The 15,062-nt window shown below is 35.4% G+C and overlaps 1 protein-coding gene across 1 annotated transcript; it reads left to right on the top strand.

Annotated features, from left to right (window-relative positions):
• Positions 1–1,780: 1,780 nt before the first annotated feature.
• Positions 1,781–2,759, top strand: LOC137400790 (clumping factor B-like). The gene is made up of 2 exons (XM_068087128.1): positions 1,781–1,833; positions 2,189–2,759. Exons 1-2 carry the CDS (start codon positions 1,781–1,783, stop codon positions 2,757–2,759), a joined length of 624 nt encoding a protein of 207 aa, XP_067943229.1.
• The last annotated feature ends 12,303 nt before the right edge of the window (positions 2,760–15,062 follow it).

Below are 15,062 nucleotides of genomic sequence, written 5' to 3'. Positions count from 1 at the left end.
AATTTTTGTGTGCTGTGTCATTTATGTTTACTGTGTTTACTTCTGTGTAATTCATATCGTACCGGCTGCAGTGCATACTACAGATCTATACTGATTGCAATAGTCTTGTTGGCTATATGAGTTTAAGCATTTTCTTCACTTCTAAGCATGCAGTTTTCTTCGGATAAGATTTCACAGATTTTTCTTTTGGTATGACTTTTCACATAAAGCTAACTGTAGTGTTTAACATGAAGCCATGAAAGATTGGCATGTATTCCAAATATGTGCCAAATTTATTCCATGGTATAGCAAGTTGGACATTGTAGTGTATTGGATAAATAGATGTCCGCAGAACTAAAAGTTGTGAGTTCAACTATAAATTACAAGTTTCAAAATATAGCTGAATGGACGGATGGACAAACATTGAGATTTATATATATTGACTAGCGGAATGCCCGGCGTTGCATAAGTATTAAAAATCAGCTTACAAGCAATGAGAAGTAATTTAGTTGCTTGCCATTAGCTTGGCACATTGCCAATGGCTGATTTGAGTAAGCTTACTAGTAAGAGATAACTACTCGCTCTCACTGTTGAGCTCGCACAAAATTATGCTACCGCTCTCCGTGATGTTGCGCCGTTATAGAGAGTGGTGAAGAGAGTGGCAGAAGAGATAGTCCGAGATCTACTCTTCTACAGTACGGATTCTTCATTCCAATGTTATAATAGCTATAGCCGAACATACAAAAAGACAGACAAACTTTGAGATTTATATACATAGACCATACATGTATATGTCAGAGTGGTGCAAAACCTTGTTTAAACTGAACACAGAAAATGTTTGAAAAAGCAATAATTTTTTTAGGGAATGTTTTGTAAAACTAAACCTTGAGGCTCGCAAGTCTCGCAAATACTTCGACAATGATGCGCATGTACCATGTATAAAAACCAAAATTTTTCATATAATCAAGGAAAGCTCATAAAGCAATGTTCAGTTTTTGACAGAATATAGATTTGCTATTATTCTTGCATAATACAGTGGACCCCCGCCATACGGCATTAATTCATTTTGATATTGGAATCGTAAGGCCAAAATGCCATATGGAGGGGCATAAGAACCTATAGTAATTATATAATGTAAATCCTCCCCCGACAAAAACATCGAAATTTTATATACACACTTTACATATTAAAAACTGGTAACAAAATATTGCCGTAACCTATAGTAACTTTAGTAATTATAGTTACCTACATGTATTTAGTTGTTATGATCTGCAATAAAATACAACACTACTATGTGCAGTACCACATGGAGTTATTACCGTTGAGACAAATGTAGCTGCTAATGATTGCGTTAGAGAGACTTGCACGGCAACATGTTCGGAGCACTAAACTCTTGTGACGCTACGTAACATAACATTAACTTTGAACTTACCTCTTTCTGTTTTTTTATCGTTAAAACTTTAAAAGCAACACCATAGAAATAGTCAATAACGGTCTGAGGCTGATAATCGTTTCTTCTGTGTGTGTGTGTGTGTGTGTGTGTGTGTGTGTGCGTGTGTGTGTGTGCATGCATGCGCATGTGACTGTACATACATATAAAATAGTCAACAATAAAGAAATAAAGCATCTACAAGTCTATGAATTTGACTGTCAGCTAACAATATTTACTGAGTTTACTTCAACAATCAGAATCATTACGCCATGAACGCTGATTCAAATAATTTGTTCTACCTTAATGTGTCAGCTGCATTTCCTTTATTCTCTGTACAACTAATTCCACTAGGAACTACACCTGGATGTTATGCTCACTATTGCTGTCTTTCACATCTGTATGATAGGCAAGGGTGACCGTGAGTGGGTGGAAGAAGCTACCCAATGCTACTCTATGGTAAGTAGAATGTTACGTATCTCATTAAGTCAATGATATCTAGTGAATGCAGAGTTTACCCTTGAAAGCATTTCAAGTACCTGGTCTTATGTGAGGATGTTTGAGGTGCATATCTTATGGGAGAACAGAGTTTTGACTATTTTAACACTTTAAAGCCTGGGTCTGAAATAATTCAAGGAAATGTTTTGGCACCTGATCCTACACCTGAATTTTCTGTTCTTCCAGTTTATGTAGGATTACAAGGTTTTCATCGCTTTGTCGGGTATATGTTTTCGGTACAATTCAGAAGTTGCGAGGTGATTGAACTATCATTTCTAATAGTGAGACTGGTAGTGAGACTGACAGTGAGACTGGTAGCAAGACTGATAACGAAACTGACAGCGAGACTAATAGCGAGACTGTCATCAAGGCTGCCAGCGAGACTGATAGCGAGACTGACACCGAAACTGATAGCGAGACTGACAGTAAGACTAATAGCGAGACTAATAGTGACACTGACAGTGAAACTGACAGCGAAACTAATAGCGAGACTGATAGCAAGACTGACAGTAAGACTAATAGCAATACTAATAGCGAGACTGAAAGAGAGACTAATAGCGGGGCTGACAGCAAGACTAATAGTGAGACTGACAGCGAGACTGATAGCGAGACTGATAGCAAGACTGACAATAAGACTAATAGCAATACTAATAGCGAGACTGAAAGCGAGACTATTAGCGAGGCTGACAGCAAGACTGACAGCGAAACAGACAGCGAAACTAACAGTGAGACTGATAGCAAGAATTACAATGAGACTGACAGGGAGACTGTAATTGTCGCTGTTCTTATGTTAAATTTTGACAAGCTGGGCACAATTATACATGTAGGAGCTGGGCTCACTGTTCAGTCTTGAAATATACAGCAAAAGTTACAGAGCTCTTTTTTATCAAATTCACTATTGAGAGAGCAAGCAGTATGTATATAGGACCACATTGCCAATGGGCTGGTAGAATTCTTTGCGAAAACAACTTTGGTAGATTAGATAGTTTGGCCTTAGTGGTCAAGCAATCCTGAAGCAGGTAGTTTGGTCATAACATCTATAGCTACTTGCCCTAAAAAAAGGCCAAATAGGCTCCTGACAATCTAGCAATCATGAGGTGAATAGTCCGGCCATAGTATTTGGTTGCTATCTAGTTAGTAATTTAAAAAACCCAGATTCTCACTCTCTCACTTTCTGTCTATTTCTCTCACTCTTTCTCACTTTCACTCACTTTTACTCACTTTCACTCACTTTCACTCACTTTTACTCACTTTTACTGACTTTTGCTCACTTTTACTCACTTTTACTGTTACTCACTTTTACTCATTTTTACTCACTTTTACTCACTTTTACTCACTTTTACTCACTTTACTCACTTTAGTCACTTTACTCACTTTTACTCACTTTACTCACTTTAGTCACTTTCACTCACTTTCACTCACTTTTACTCATTTTCACTTTCACTCTCACTTACTCACTCTTTTGCTCTTTCTCTCACTCTCTTTCTCTCTCTCTTTCTTGCTCTCTCACTCTCTTTCTCTCTCGCTCTCTCTCTTTTGCTCTCTCGCTCTTTCTCTCTTTTGCTCTCTCGCTCTCTTTCTCGCGCTCTCTCGCGCTGTCGCTCTCTCGCGCTGTTGCTCTATCGCCCTGTCGCTCTATTGCCCTGTCGCTCTATTGCCCTGTCACTCTCCTACTCTTTCTCTCGCTCTCTCTCGCTCTTTCTTTCTCGCTCTCTCTCGCTCTTTTTCTTGCTCTCTCTTTCTCGCGCTCTTTCTCTCTCGCTCTCCCTCTCTCTCTCTCCCTCTCTTTCTTGCTCTCTCTCTCTCTCGCTCTCTTTTTCTCTCTTTCTTTCTCTCGCTCTCTTTCTCTCTCGCTCTCTTTCTCTCTCACTCTTGCTCTCTCTCTCGCTCTCTTTCTCTCTCTCTTTTTCTCTCTCTTTCTCTCTCTCGCATGAGTTACAAAGATGATCACAACTTTTAGTTTGTATTGCTAATGTACAAACTTGCACTGGTTGTAGCATAGTTCCTCCTACATTTTAGTACTTGCGTTATGTATCTCATTGTCATGATAGTAATACTTGGTTGACAGCTATGTTGTTATCATTATCTGACAGTCAATGCTTTGTCAGAGAATAGAAACTAAAGCATGTTGAGAAAGTGATAGTTTGCCTATAGCTGTCATTCCCTGCATCTCTATGTTTCGAATGGGTTCGAAGTTGCTTCCACTCTGAATCATAGAAACAGTAAAATCCAAATGCATTTGAAACCATTTCACTTAATTAAATTTGAGAGCCTATGTTAACAAGTTTTGTTTTGAGAGATAAGTTACGGATTTTGGAAAGATTTAAGCACAGTGCAACTCTGGATCATTGAAACGGTAGGGTGTGAATTCGCCGATAGCAGGCAACTCCAAAGTCATTCGAAGCATGAAACACAATGTTTAATAACTTTGGCGAATAACAAGGAACAGGACCTTAACTTAAGTATTGAATTTCCATATTGATTTTTGAGTAACTCAGCAACAAGCACTTTTATGTATGCTCAACAAGCTGCACCTTTGTTAGGTTGGAATAACAGGGAATTTCCCTTCACAAAAGACCCAACTTTTCAACTGCTGGGCGAGTCGCTTGCAGCCATTGACATAAGACGTGTCGATGCCAGCTGATCACCTCTCTTATTCTACTTAATATCAGTGGTAAAGTATAGGAACAGTCAATATAGCCTGTGATCACAAGATGTTTGCTGACGTAGATGGATATGTGGGTCCAGACAGACCTGTGGTAAGTTCTCTCCTTCTCTCATTCAGTTTAGTTTGCTTCTGAATGTAGATCATGTATCAAATTTAGACTACTGCAAAACTAGAAATGTGTTGCAGCTATAAAACTTTAAGGACTCAATAAAACAGAAGATAGCATAAAAACTCACAATTAATTTATCCATATATATATAGTCTCAGTGTTTGTCTGTCTGTCATTCGTTTGTTCGGTTATGGCGATAAATGTCACCTTTTTGGATTTGAACTCATGACAATCAAATCACAAGTCTATTAACAAGCACGTGTAACCACAAGGCTAAGCGGTTCTTATCACACCAGTCACTCTTACCTTATACTGTATAACCTTTTTGAGATTGCACAAGCTAAATTATCAATTAATACTGTACGCCCTCAGGTTACGAATCCCTGCCATACAATTTTTTGCCTTATGATGTAGAACACAATGTTTTTCAACTTTTGTTCACTATATGATATCAACAAAGATTTATCTTGAAATTAAAGTTTAGCAGTCGATGTGCTGATTATTTCAGATTAATGTCGGATTAACAAAGATACCAAATGCTATATGCCGAAATCCCTCACACAATGCTTAAAAGAATGAATGAATGAACAATGAAACCGAAAACAGTGATAAAGTGTTAGTCTATGACGAAGCTGAAATTTAGTGTAGTAAGACACAACTAAAACTTAGCTTCAAGTATGTGTCTAGTAAACTAAATTCATTTAAGATAAATTCAATGTTTATGTTATATGTCTGTCTCGAAGATAAGAATTCTCTACGGTATGTACTGCACATAGTAAATTGTAATGTTATATTTTATTGCAGATTATAACCACTCAATACACTAAAGTTACTGTATAGCAACTTTTTAATACACACACATACTTCTATGCACTAATTGTTAATACTAATACAACAAAATCATAATTTTTATTTTGTTTTTTTAGTTTGTACTAACTTTATCATTACCAAATCATTTTTATTGTAAACGTAGCAAAACCGACTTTATTTAGCTATTACTGGCTAATTATTTCCCATTTACACTTAAACACCTTTACAGTTGTTTTATTTTTTCCCTTAATTTATTCAACCTGCACAAAACACTTTTCTCATGATATGAAGCTTAATTTGTTTGAACTGCACAAAACACTTTTTCCATGATATGAAGTTCGAAAGTTGGAACGGTAACTGTTGTCATATGTTAAATAAACATAAATTTTTTGTCCAAAGACTTTATTATTACTCAGCAAAGGCAGGCATTCATCTAGTATAAATATATAAATTAATTGTTAATTCTAATAAAGCAATAAAATGTTGCGAACAACCATATGCAGATAGAGTACCGCATTTACGTCAGTTCAACTAAATGTAAATATTCTGCATATTTTTTAACGTAAATTTTTGCTAACCATTTGTAAACTTGTTTAACAATTGCTAACAAATACATTTTTAGAATGCTGATTTATATAATGAATAGTCTCTATAAAGCTAAACAAAAGACAATCAACCCTCCTTTGTTCGGCAAACACAGACGATGTCCCGGCAATGAAAATTGAGCACAGTAAAGTAATATATACATTATTAAACATCCTGTATTGTCTCAAACACATACTACTAGGCAGCAATATGGTACAACATGCATATACAGTATACAGTAGCATAGGGTACAGCATTATATTAATAGCAGTAGTAATAATCAACGGAAATTACAGTACAACACTCACTCAGGTGCCTGTGTTGCTAGCATTGTCTGTTGAGAGAGCCACCTACCGGTCAAAGTTGTCAGTCTTTGTACAGACGCGGCTGCATCCGATAATCATCTAGACTGCAGATGTTGTCCGTACAGCTGTAAGTTAAGGAAAGTGAGGTTCAAAGAAGCAGTGGTCAACTGTATAGATAGGCCTGTAGTTTAGGTTATTTTAGGACTTCAGTTACCAGTAGTCTGTTAAATAGTTGAGAAGTATGTATTCCCTTATGGAGAGGACCATGTTTGATGTGCAACAAATTTAAGAATTGGACTGCACGAAGCTACCTTAGCAAGGTGCAGAAACTTCTGCAAACTCTTTGAGTGACTTCTGTGTGATATTCAACCAGTTTATTTATTTGAAAAAGAATTCCGTGAAGGCAATAATTTTACCTTTGACCTAAAGTGGTGTTTCTTTGACAGGAGTGTCTCCATCCATCAAACACATATGAGAATGTCCAAACTAATACGGTGGGCAATGTCAGACTTGACAGGTGAGTTGAAGGTGTCATCCGTTGCATTTATCATTAAATCTACCAAATGTTTAGGATGGTGGCTTGAAGTATATAGGACAGGAATCGAAATAACTTATGGAATCAGCTGACAAGAATCAAAAGTGGCTTAAGAAGCAAAAGAGAATAGCATATAGAGCCGCAGTAACATCCATTGCAATGAGCTAATGGCTCACTAGCGATTATTATGAACGATTAAGTTATCTTCAGACTAGCCTGGGCTCTCTTGGAAGACGGGGAGGAGAGATTCATAAATAAGACCGTCACATGATACTCCTTCGGAAATGACGATTGTTATATAGCATATGCAAAAGTCGACTTTTAGAGTTGTCTTCCCCGGGTGTTGCTATGTGTCCCAGGCTCTCTCACTCCCCAACTCCCCTAGAGAGCCATGCCCAGGTTATTTTCAGACAATAAGTCTTTCTAGAATTAACAATACAAATAACGGAGTAGTGACTGAAATATAAGTTTTGTTTTAAAAACAATATGAATGAATGAATGAGATGGCTGCACAGCAATAATAGCTGATACTGGAAATATTTAATCTCCTCTTGCGCTTGTTCCAACTACCTTGATGAATAATAATAGATTTCCTGTAGTCGTTACAGGCTGAGTTGGTGCAAAAACCTCTCTGTGGTACATGAATTTAATTTTAAATTTCAAAACTATACATAAAGTTGCCTTCGGCTAAGTTTATATATTATTAAAAGAATATTGTAGCAGCGCGATAAAAAAGTGGGCAAGTGAAGATAACTTCTTTTTTGTTGCTAACTGATCGTTTAGCTAATTGCTTGAAGTTTATCAAAATATGGTTAAAACTTTTAAATTATCTGCTATATACAATTTTCTTTTCTCAAAGCTTCTAGTAATCAAAATATTGAATCAGCTAGAATTTTTGTTGACTAAATAGGAAAGATTAAGCGATTTTAATGATCAAAGCATTATTAGGGAGAAAATGCAAGTCATCTGGCAATGACAGAATCAGTTGAATTAGTCTGCCAAGAATAAGTAAGTACATGGTTTTTAGTTTGCGCTGCTATTAGCTTGAATAGTGCTGTATGTAACGCAGATGTATGTCAGCAAAGCTCTTAGATGGCGTGGAATAATTGTAACCTTTGGCTTAGTTGAGCGATTGCTACATTATGGGAAGGTTTGTTGCTGCATTCTGAAAGGTTTGGTGTTCTAATATGGGAAGGTTTGGAGGAAATAGTGTTACCCTAGACTTTCAAAGTAGAATACTATAGGCCCAAAAGATGCCGAATGCTTTTTTTAAATGACGACTGTTTGTTTTTATATACACAACTCTTCAAGTCTCTCAATGTCATACATTAGCAAGTTACTCTCATAGCCAGAGTTTCAAGTAATAAACGGGTAAATAACAACTAGCAAAAGAATACTTCGCGGTACATCTATGTTCTTATTTGTTGTCTATAATATAGGTTTGTCAGAAATTTGTTGTCATCTATAATGGAGTGACAATCTTTTGAAAAAGATTGTTTCATTTTGCTTTGAAATGTCATACTGTACTTCAATTATAACTATACATAAAGCTAATTCACTTCATTTTCTCTTTTTTTATATGTCTCTCATATTTCCTTCTTCCCTGTCCCCTTCTCTTAACCATGGGCCTTACTCCACTTTCCACTCATCAACCTCTGTTTCCTTTTCCACTCTTTACATTCTTCATTGCTTTATTCTATTGACTTCTCTCTAAAAAGCTCAAATAAAGCTTGTCACATGCGCACAGACTGAGGACTATTGTGTAGAGGCAAACAAACAATAAAGGAGCTGTGTTCCCTTTTTAAATATAGTCAATTCAAGAGATATTATGAATAGGTTTTGTATTTCGCTAGATCAATTCACACCAAAAAAGCATGACTCATGCTGGTGCACATGCAATAGCAATAGGAGATATATTCAGTTGACAGTGCCTGACAGGTATGAATGTGAGTCATGGTCCAAATAAGGCTAATAGGAAAATTAGAACACGAACTCGACTCAATGTAGCATTTAATACCTGAATTGAGATTAGATCAATCTCTTAGTTTGACTTAAACTTTGTGTCGCATCTTTACAAAGCTATAAAAATTCTGCAGTACCATAAAAGATGGATGATATTTGTTTAAGCATAATTATGCATTTGATGTGTTAAATTAAATGAGAAATACTAATAATAAAATTGATGACCCTGCAAAGATCTGTTAGAGAAATACAGGATAAATTGGAGAGGTTCATCAATGAGATGTTCACTTTTGAGATTGAAGTGATATTGGTCAAGTTTCCTGAGCACCGATAAAATTAATTTTGGTCAGGAATATGTATAAGAATGGGCTTTTGTAGGTTCAAATGTTTCAAGTCACATTTCAGACTATAGCAAAATTTTTCAAAACATTGCCTTTATTTTTCCAAAACATTTCATAACCTTAGTTATCGCCTCTATGCAAACCCATAGAGGCAATAACTTTGAGCACAAAAAGGTGGCATCTGCATGTTGGCTTTATGGTGTTTTGTATATGTAATATATAGATAGCCAGGTTAGTTTTAGTTGTTGACATATATATATATCAACAAATAAAATAACATGGTTTACTACATAATTATATAAGATATCATAAAGCCAACATGCAGTTTTAGAAAGCCTTTTTAAAACTATACCCTAATGAGAGTAGACCAATGTCTGCTCTAAACAGATCTGTCGAGATTAACCAACAGCTAAGTACTCTCCATATTATACATTATACTACAATTCACTCTGCACATCCTGTATTGAGTGCTTTTTCTTTATTATTTTTTATGAAACTAGCATTTCTAGCAACAATAAATATAAAATAGAAATATTATAATAAATAAATATAAATATATAAATATATATATATTATATATTTATAAATATATAAATATTTATATATTTATAATATATATTATATATATAATATATATTATATATGTAATATACATATTATATATATATAATATATTGTGTGCGTGTGTGTATGTGTGCATGTGTATGTGCGTGTGTTTGTGCGTGCGTGTGTGGGTGCGTGCGTGTGTACTAACGAGTAAAAAATAATTTTCTTCTATCCGATTAACCCAAGTAGGTGGTAGTGTCTACTCAAGTTTTGGTCTCCTACCTTAGACCTGGGAGGCTGAGCATTATTCTCAAGATTTTAACATTTCTGTGGCAGGCTTTTCTGCAACTCACTTGTGTGGATTGTTGCCAAATTTTGGGCAACAATGTACCCAATGCACCCAATGTTCAATGGCTATCAGAATATATGTTGTTCTTATATTTATAGACCAATGCTTTTCAATCTCCTCTCCTGGTGGAATATATTTCTCCACTTTTTCCTTCTCTTTTCTGGCTATATTGTAATCTGTAGGTACTTCTATTTTTATTACTGTAGCCCTGATGTTCTCCTTGTCCACCACTGCTATATCCGGCTGGCTTGCTAAGACATCATTGCCAGTCAAGATATAGAAGTTCCAGAGGAGCTTAGCACTGTCTTTTCATTGACTTTCTCTGGAGCTTTCAACCAGTGTTGCACTTTTTTGAGGCCATACTCATTGCAGAGACTTCTGTCCACACACCTGCGACATGATTATGCCACTCATGTATTTCTTGCTAGTTGCTAGCATACACTGATGATGAGTTGGATGGTCTCTGGGGTACCCTTGCAAAGTTTGCATCTAGGATCATTTCTAGTGTGATAGATCTTTGTTTGGAGTTCTCTTGTTGAAAGCAATTGCTCCTGCGCTAGGTAAGGTCACCTTTGTTGAGTCACATATATGTCTAGTGGAGGTTACCAACTTCAGATACCGGTGGTAGGCACCATGGAGAGGTTTGGTGTGCCAGTCAGGCTTCTCATCATCATCATTTAGGAAAGCTAATGAGGAGCGCTTAATACCAAATATGGAGCTAAATCTGTGATTGCTTTGAGGAATAATGGGTACTTACTAAGTACCCAGGACCCAAGTAACCTACTACTTAGGTCTCAGCTGCTGTCAGTTTTGAGTATGCAGCCTTTCTTCTCATCAAGCTGGACCCTAAAAAAATACGGCCAGATACCAACGCAATTGTAGACCCAATTGTTTTACGAGTACAGACGCAATTGTATACTTAATTGTTATAATAGTACAAAGTTAATTGTATACTCAACTGTTATACTAGCACAGACACAATTGTATACTCAATTGTTATACTAGTACAGACTCAATTGTTATACTAGTACAGACTTAATTGTAGGTTGCAGCAAAATCAAGCTATAGATGTAGAAGCATTACCAGAGTGCACTGAAACAGAAGTCCATCAGCAGGTGCAGACAAAACTGTATTATTTACCTATTTGTATTCCTTTAAAAGCTTAAATTTTGAAGTTATCATTGCAGATAATGAAGCTTAAAACACCATGATTCACTCATAGTCCAATTAACTTGCTCTTGACCCAATTAACTTACCATGACTTAATTTACACGGTGAGTTGTCTGTAAGATTGTTTCCTGTTGACATATTTTATCTGCTGGTACTTATTAGAGAACACAAAAGAACTAAAATAGATTTTTTATTAAATAGTGAAACTAACTCATACACTTTAGTGTCAGATCACATACGGAGCATGAATTTAATAGCAGGAAGTCATTCTTCCTCTCCAATTGAGCACATTCAGCAAAGGGAAAGTAACATAAAAACATGGTGATTCCACAGTGGTGATCCCACAGTGGTGATTCCGCAGTGGTGATCCCACAGTGGTTCTTCCACGGTGGTGATTGTTTTTGTAAGACCAACTAGTAACTTTTTGTACTTAGTAGTTTATATAGCATAAAACTCACCTTCTTTATTATATCAGACTTTGCATACTATTCATATTTGAGAAATTTGTTTTGTTGACAATCCGTCCGCCACATAAAGTATTCTAGAGAAATATTTAATAGGTACTTATTTTATCCTATACTGTGATTGACAATAACAGCTGGCCAAATACATATTAGTACCCTACTAACACTCCAAAGGCCATCAATGTACTTTTATATAGTTACATGTAGTTACATTTTTATGTAGTGTATATGTACAGTATATGTATATGTACAGTATATGTATATGTACAGTATATGTACAGTATATGTATATGTACAGTATATGTATATGTACAGTATATGTACAGTATATGTATATGTACAGTATATGTATATGTACAATATATGTATATGTACAGTATATGTATATGTACAGTATATGTATATGTAAAGTATATGTATATGTACAGTATATGTATGTGTACATTACATGTATATGTACAGTATATGTATATGTACAGTATATGTATGTGTACAGTATATGTATATGTACAGTATATGTATGTGTACAGTATATGTATGTGTACAGTATATGTATGTGTATATGTACATGTACATTTTATGTATATGTACATTACATGTATATGTATGCCAAAAAGTCATGCTTAACTTTGGCAATTTTGTCAATGAAGATAAACATAATTTTAATTGGATTTTAGTGTGCAGATACTGCAGTGCTACACTAAAAACAGGCTAAAAGACAAATTCCAGATAAGCCTAATGATGTTCATAGATAGAAAATTGTGAGCTTTTCTTTTATATAAATACTTAACAAACTATTAATTAATAATAAGTAACATGTTTATTTTAAGTGGTCTCATTACTGCATTCACCACATTCATGTACTATGCCTGCTGTAGTCATAATAATTATACTACAACAGTATATTCTAATGTATTAACGTATTATCTGTTATTCTATTGTACTTACGTATATAAATATACAATTACCAATTGGTATAAAAATGTTACGAGAGGTAAAAGCTAAATCTGATTGACACAGTCATAGATAGAACAAAGCATGTTTGTAATTGTTTACGTTATAAAATTCTCTAATGATGTAATGATGTAATAATTCTAGCAACACTTGCCAGAACAGAACGGCGTAATGTGCAGGAGCAACGATGGATATGAAAGAGCTGGCAGACCAAAAAGCACGCATTCTTATGAGGTTATATTTGATGTGAGGCATATCTGGAACACCCAAAGCAGGAGCAACACATATGAAGATGTGGTGATACCTCAATGGTTTCGACATCGTAAGTCTTACTATCAGCATTGCAATTGGAGGGCAAAGATATTTGTTAGCATTACCAGTGGTGGCAGTAAAATAAATTTTATTAGATGTTTACCTGCAGGGTGTTGATTTCCTTTTTAGATTGCAGCTCAATTAAATTCATTTGATTTAGTTTCACAATTTAAATTTTGTAATATTCACCTGCTTATATATATACATGTAGCGTATCTTACGGAAGGTATTAACTATATACAGATTACTGAAGGTAATAGCTATATACAGGTTACTGAAGGTATTAGCTATATACAGATTACTGAAGGTATTAGCTAGATACATATTACTGAAGCTATTAGCTATATACAAATTACTGAAGGTATTAGCTATATACAGATTACTAAAAATATTAGCTATATACAGCTTACTGAAGGTATTAGCTATATGCATATTACTGAAGATATTAGCTATATACAGCTTACTGAATGTGTTAGCTATAATTATACAGATTACTGAAGGTGTTAGCTATAATATATACATATTACTGAAGGTATTAGCTATATACATATTACTGAAGCTATTAGCTATATACAGATTACTGAAGGTATTAGCTATATACAGATTACTGAAGGTATTAGCTATATATACAGACTAATGAAGGCATTATTAGATGCACACATATTACTAAAGGCACCTCTCTGAAAGCATTGCACATTGGAATCTACTACCCTAGCAATTTACTGTTGCCGTAAAACCTCTATTTGAATGCCACCTCTATTTGAATGCCACCTCCGATAGGCCACCACCCTGCGAAAAGGGCTGAAACCGCTTCAATTAGAGTGCCACTCTCTAATTGAACGCCACCTTCATTTGACCGCCACTTTGATTTGGCCTTTAAAATGTTCATAATATCAATTGATCAGTAGAAAAGTGTCCACAAAACCATATTAATGAACCGTTTATATCAATAACAATTAATTCTCTTGTTGTCCAATTCTAAAGCTTTTAGTTTTTTTTTATTAAAACTTTGAAAGCAACACCATAGAAATAGTTAATAACTGCCTAAATGTAATAGTATTTCCTTATTTAACGCTGTCTTGATACTCTGATGTACATGTACGTGTATAATTATAAAAGATGGTTTACATTTAGGGTGGTAAACGAACGACTAGTTTTGGGCCAAAGGTTACATTTAGAGAGCAAAACTTTTACGCGTTGCATTTGTGCCAAATGTCACCCGTAAAAGTGTTGCTCTGTTAAAAAATTGTTTGGATGCTAATATCGACTACCCTAGGACACTTATATTTCGCTAGTATTTAGTTTCGTGAGTAGCACACAGAGTAAAATTTCGCTGCAACTTAATTTCGCGGATCTGATGACTGCGAAAATATAGTGATGTGAAAATAAATGCAATAGAAAAACATAATTGGATTTCTCAGGTCCAGTTCACTAGTAAAAGTTTTTTTCAATTTTGGACTAGTTTGTATTTGTGAACCGTGAGTAGAAATGTGTGGGCGAGCTCGACAATGCAACTTGATCGCTTGCTGCTATTTGTTTTTTGGACTATCAATGACGTCTATGCTCTTGCCCTTGCCACCGTGACTGATGTGGCATCAATATTATATCTCAAGTATTTATAGCATGCGGTGGCCATGGCTCAAGGTTGTTATTGTTTTTGGTTGGTAATAAAATTCATTGCTACAATAATTATTATTCAATTTTATGACTTTCCCTACCAGATATTCATCCTCATCAGTTACAAATTCAGTGACTAAACTAATATCATCATCTTCCTCGTTTGTCTTGGCTTTTCCACAGGCCAGTATTCCCTGGGGCGGCTGGCCGGCTGAGCCGCCCCAATTTTTTTAAGGGACTTTTGGCGGCTAAATACCTATAGTCAAACTCAGAGAACTCGCCCTCGGATTAAATGTAAAATTTTATCACGAACACTTGGTTAACTTGAACGGATTTGTTTGGTCCGTTCCCACGTAATGATAAACTGCTTTAGATAACTCGACTTCAACATCACTAACTCGAACAGTTATTTGCCCAACGGCTACGGGA

Source organism: Watersipora subatra, chromosome 7, assembly GCF_963576615.1.
Source record: "Watersipora subatra chromosome 7, tzWatSuba1.1, whole genome shotgun sequence".
NCBI lineage: Eukaryota > Metazoa > Bryozoa > Gymnolaemata > Cheilostomatida > Watersiporidae > Watersipora > Watersipora subatra.
Note: the sequence above shows the minus strand (reverse complement) of the source record. Positions and strands in the feature narration are given on the sequence as shown.

Excerpts from the sequence above, each read along its gene's own strand:
- LOC137400790 (XM_068087128.1), top strand. The coding sequence starts at position 1,781 with ATGCTCACTATTGCTGTCTTTCACATCTGTATGATAGGCAAGGGTGAC. Across the intron at positions 1,834-2,188 it reads ATAGGCAAGGGTGACCGTGA|TGAGACTGGTAGTGAGACTG; the intron begins GTGGGTGGAAGA and ends CATTTCTAATAG.